The sequence below is a fragment of the Cynoglossus semilaevis genome, chromosome 2 (assembly GCF_000523025.1).
Source record: "Cynoglossus semilaevis isolate Cse_v1.0 chromosome 2, Cse_v1.0, whole genome shotgun sequence".
Classification (NCBI taxonomy): domain Eukaryota; kingdom Metazoa; phylum Chordata; class Actinopteri; order Pleuronectiformes; family Cynoglossidae; genus Cynoglossus; species Cynoglossus semilaevis.
In genome coordinates this window covers 736,611-741,824 of record NC_024308.1, presented here as the reverse complement: position 1 = coordinate 741,824, position 5,214 = coordinate 736,611, and the positions used below count along the sequence as shown (strand labels likewise).

At 43.7% G+C, this 5,214-nt stretch overlaps 1 protein-coding gene across 8 annotated transcripts in view; it reads right to left on the bottom strand.

Moving 5' to 3' along the window:
• Positions 1–1,203: 1,203 nt before the first annotated feature.
• Positions 1,204–5,214, bottom strand: part of adgrl2a (adhesion G protein-coupled receptor L2a) — a 194,200-nt gene continuing 190,189 nt past the window's right edge. For 5 of the 8 annotated variants that reach the window (XM_025064456.1, XM_025064459.1, XM_008328904.3 and 2 more), the window contains one exon: positions 1,204–2,731. In XM_025064456.1, the coding sequence (XP_024920224.1) occupies positions 1,872–2,731 (860 nt within the window). In that variant the 3' untranslated portion in view covers positions 1,204–1,871. Of the gene's footprint in view, positions 2,732–3,385; positions 3,425–4,544; positions 4,563–5,214 lie in introns of all 8 variants that reach the window. The other 3 variants (XM_025064472.1, XM_025064475.1, XM_025064450.1) reach the window with 2 other exon arrangements.

The following is a 5,214-nucleotide window of genomic DNA, read 5'->3' as shown; positions in this document are numbered from 1 at the left end:
AGCCCACTGTGAGCTCCGACAGTTAGCATCGATTAGACCAAACATTGTCGTCCTACTGCAGTGATGTGTAACACTGAGCCCTGGTCAGGTCCACAGATGTGCCCCACACTGCCCCTAGTGTTCTCCTCAGTAACAGCAGCCACTCAGTAACGTACTACGTGGACAAGGCTGTGAACCAGCGTCGTTTTGATCCTTTATTAGAGTCACATCCACACATGAACATTTACAATGCAGTTTCCTACCTGAGATCTTTGATTGACATGACAGACTGGGCTCCTCTAACACACACGCGGTGAAGCTAGCACTATTTAGCATGAAGTGAAAAAAAAATGATAAAAGCAAGACAATAAAAAAGGGCCTGTTTATTTTCAAGGTGCTTGGATTTAAAAACCTGAGTCGTGCGTGGATCACTTTCTCCAAAGCAAAAAAATCCTGTCACTTTTATGTTTTATGTATTTTTTTATTTTCTAAATTGTACCAAAAGCAGAAAGCATTAAAAAGCATTTGTCATTAGACAAAAAAAATCTCACATTTACTTTATTTGTTAAACAACTGTAGAACTTTACATCAGTCTTACGTGGTGAGCCCCTTGGTAACACGTTGACATAAAAAACATGAGCTACAGTACAGTGCTGGAAAACACTCACACACATCGTTTCAAAAGATTTTTAATAAATAAAATGTCAAAAACCAGACAGAAGAACTACATTTATGATAGAAACTTGCCCGTCACTCAGCGGTGACTGTTAAAAAGCTCTATTTCATTCAAAATGACACCAAAAAAAAAAAAAAAAAAAAACCTCAAGAATTGTGCAATCGTTACATCACCACCCAGGATTCTTTGCATCCTCGACCTACTAAAGTAATGCTGAATAAACATATTGCAAAGGATGAGGGCACCACTGAACTCACTGAGCAAAAACACTGTTCACACTTTGAAGGGAGTGGTTATGCGTCCTAGTAATTCCGCAGTAAATCCTCCCGTCTTCTCACAAGCGTTAACGTTCAAACATACTACCATAGATGAAGTGGTGGAACCATAAACACACTGTATAGCATATGTGCAACCTCTACACAATAGTCTCTCAAATATTAAAAAAAAAATTCAATTAAAAGGTTTGTTCATATTAATGCTCCCCATTGATTTTTATTTTACACTAGCAATACAACAAAATATATATTTGAGCCATTTTTATTGACAACAGTTCAATGTACAGTTGAGAAAATATAAGGCCAGGGGCTTGATTGCTAGTGGTTATACAATCCAGACTCTATGGGAACGACTCTGGAAAACCAGGACTCTGTATTCCTTCAACACAACAGTCCGACCAGGAATACTTTTCGTGGTCATTGTCCAGGTCCTGGCCCAGGCTCGTTGGTACATTTAAATTAAAAACAGGTTGATGAGAGAGTGTATCTACAGCCTGTTGACCGGGGGGTTGCTGATAGTGTGTGTGTGTGTGTGTTTTTTTTGTACTTTTATATAGATTTTTTTTTCTTAATTTTTCTGACGGTAAATGTTTCCACAGCAGCAGCACATTTAAATACATAGTTGGCTTGTCTCTCAAAAGTGAAGTCTGACTCTGCATTTTATATACAGTCTCTTTAATGATTCCCATCAGTGTGCACCGAGTCTGTTTCATCGCCAAGGAAGTTTTGGAAGAGGGCAAAAGGAGATGGCGATGCAGGTGAGGGTGGGGGGGCGGTGGTGGGGGGGGCTGTGACTGTGGCTGACGTGAGTGACTGGGCTTCTAAGCTTTTCTACGATCATGAAAGCAAACTTTTCCCTGCGCCTCCTTTTCTCCCCTCTCCTCCGTGTCCTTCAGGAGGAGGAGGGCTGCAGCAGGAGGCTCGGGATGATTTAAATACATTTAAAGGCTCGTCACTAACTGCATCTGTCCTTCCCGTACGTCGCCCTCAGGGCTGCAGCCCTCTTTAGTGACAGGTAGAATGTAGCCGTCGCTGCCCCCTCGGCCTATCTGGTAGTAGGCCTGGAGCTGGTGTCCGGAGCCGAGGTTAGGCATGCTCTTGTAGTAAATGTCCTCGCTCTCGCTCTTCGAGGAGGACACGTCCTCCACTACGTCAGGGCTGCTCTCCGCACACGGCGAGTCCCTAAGATCGGGCATACTGGTGTACAAGGAGTCTCTGTTGGGCGACTGTAGACTGTCATCGGGGTTAGAGGGCGTCAGCTGGCTGACAAAGCTGTCCACTCCCCCGTCAGTCCTCACTTTCTTCTGGGGTGTGTACAGAAGGGAGTGAGTTCGCTGGGGGATGAGCGGTGCCTCCAGCTCCTGCTGATGGTGCACCTTCAGACCGACGGTGTTGCTCATTCGCGCCAGAGACGAAGCGTCGGCCACGATGGCGCCATCCTCGCCGCCTCCGATCACCGTCACCTTGGGCGGAGCCCGCTCCACGTGGTGGTGATGGTGGTACTGTGGAGGCTGCTGGTGCTGGTGGTTGGGTGGGTGATGTAAACTGTGATGAAGATGATGCTGCTGCTGCTGCTGCTGTTGTTGGATACTTTTGTTACAGGCACGCAGGTTGTTGTGTACTAGCTCGGAGATGATCATTTTCTCAAAGGCAGCGTCGTCCAGACTGAGGCCGCAGTCCACTACCTGCACGCTGTCACCAAAGTTCCCGTTGCGGAGCGAGTAGCTATTGTTAAAGTTACCATTTAGCGGTAGTGTATCCATTGCACTTGTGTCCCTCACCGCTTTGTTCAGTGAGTGCCCTGCGAAGAGAGGGAACACGAACGAGGAGTTTACGTTAGTCGGTACCAACCAGGCCGCCACCAGAAAGCTAGGTTTTAATGCCATTCAGGATGCTGTTTCACAGAGGACTGAGTCAAATTCCAATGAAGCCATGCCATTGATTTGTTAGTCTTGGACATACAATATAAAGGCATGCATTATTGTTAATCAATAATTAGTAATAGTCGGTGTTGGAGTTCGACTTTTTCTGGAGCGGTCGTTGCTTGTAAATAAGCCGAGCGTTGTGCACTTTAGTCTGCCACAGAAGTGACAATGCAATGAAAAAGATCCCAAACAACATTAAGATCACGTGACTCACACATTAATCACCAACACAACACGCAGGGGGCAAAAGGAGATGTCCACAGGGATGGAGCCACAGACGGGCAAAGCTACGACACTCAGATTTCTAGCAACCAACAGGACGACTGTGCCAACGGAAACGAAAGGACAGGGATGGAGGAAAGCATTTACGTGGTCAAAAAGAAAAGAAAAGAAGAAGAAAAAAAGGGAGATGGAGTGGAGTGTGGACATGAGACAGCCATTGTTGTTCTCACTACAAACGGGGAGCCCACAAGCAGCACTCCACCATCACCACACACAGCAGGTGAAAAGACTGACTGAGGACAACTCACATCATGCCTGTCTGCTCAGGCTATCTGGTCTAAGAGCAGCTGATGTACAAAAGAAAGTAAAAAATGATTTAGTGTAATATGAAGAAGAATCACTGGGAACAAAAAGGAGAAACAACAACAAACCCAAATTAAAAACTTAGCAAGAGCAAGGGTTCAGCAAATGAAATAAACAAGCGTTCAACAGCTTTATTTTTGTTTGTTTTTTTTAAAAACCCGTTCTTGACTTTTTCACTCTCGTGTCGACGCTGTGACGCAGATATTCTCTCTAATATCTGCGCACTTTCTAAACATCGCTGGCAGCCTTCGCACAGCTTCTCTGTCAAAGGTCTCTGATCGCCCGCGGCCCAGGACTTGACGTCCGTCAGAGTGACAGTTTCCAGAGAGAGAGAGAATAACACGGCCGCTGCACGGGTCAGACTGGGTCATGTTAGGAATTCACAGAGCACGGAGGTCACGGCAAACAGCAAGAGAAGGAGAGGAAGGTTTAAATCATGTGAGAGGAAACAAAGATTGAAGTTGAAGTTCCAGTGAAGCAAAATGAAGATTGAAGATTGAAGTTGAAGTTCCAGTGAAGCTGGTGTTAAATCAGCAGAATTATGAAAAAAACAAAAAAAAAAAAACATTACAACTGAGAGAGAACCAGACAAAAACAAAAATAGATCAGCTGATGCCATGACACCCATGTTCTGTTAGTTCTTTTTCTAAACAGCAGAGAATTTAGATTCCAGACAGGTGTTGTTAGAAAAGGTGTGACGGGACTCTGAGGCTGAGGAGAGCCACAGGAGAACAGGAGGAAAAAAAAAAATAAAAAAAAAAGGCCAGAAAAATACACCTCTCTGATAAATGCTCTTTTCATCCAGAGAATAAAAAGAAACAACACGTGTCGCTCTGTTAGAATCACAAATCAGGCAAAGACTCAGAGAGAAGCAAAGTAACGGGCGTTCGCTTTGAGGCTGTCAAAATCTCAGACGTGACTCAAAAAAAAAAAAAAAACAGAACTGGTTTCTGATTGGAGCTGGTGGTGAACCTCTTGCTCACTGAGTGCGAGTGAATGGAGCTAAAGTAAATCAGTGACTGTGCCAGGGTTTGGGTTGGTTTTTAATAAGCATGCTGAAAAAAATTTACATTTGATAGGCAAAGTTAAGTTTGACTCCCATACTTGTCTCTCTGTAGGTCACTAGAAGGAAGCACAGGGGAAGGACACACAACATGAGAGGAGAAGGCCGTTTTAGTATTGAAACAGAAGAGCAGACATGATAAGAGGAAACGGGGCAACTGGAATATAAAAACCACTACGTTCTCCTTCAGTAATCCTGTGTGTTTTTACGGTAATTATAGCCAATACATTTATATGCAAATGTTGCAGGTTTAGCTTGAATTTACACTTTCACTAAAGGAGGAAAACGAACAAAGAAAAACAAATCAGGCCTTAAACGCAGGCCCATAAATCTTAATAATCGTGCAGTTTATACTAAAACTTCAAGCCTCCACCAATGTTTGTATTATCTCACCAAAGAATGTGCAGTATCTCTTTACCATCTTAATCATTATGTCCAGTTTGGAGAAATATGAGCAGAGGCCGGATCGAAACAAACCACAACAAAAAAAAAAAAAAAATCTTTCTGTTCTACATGAAAACCCGCTCATATTTTCTCACACACAGAGACACAATTTATGCCTCTTGTCTATGTGTGGTGCACACACACACACACACACACACACACACACACAGAATGAGGAATGTATTGAGTATTTGGAAGACAATGATCAAGAAGGGAAGGAGATACTGCAAAATATCCTGCTATTAATTTGGCCTGCTGTAAAATACA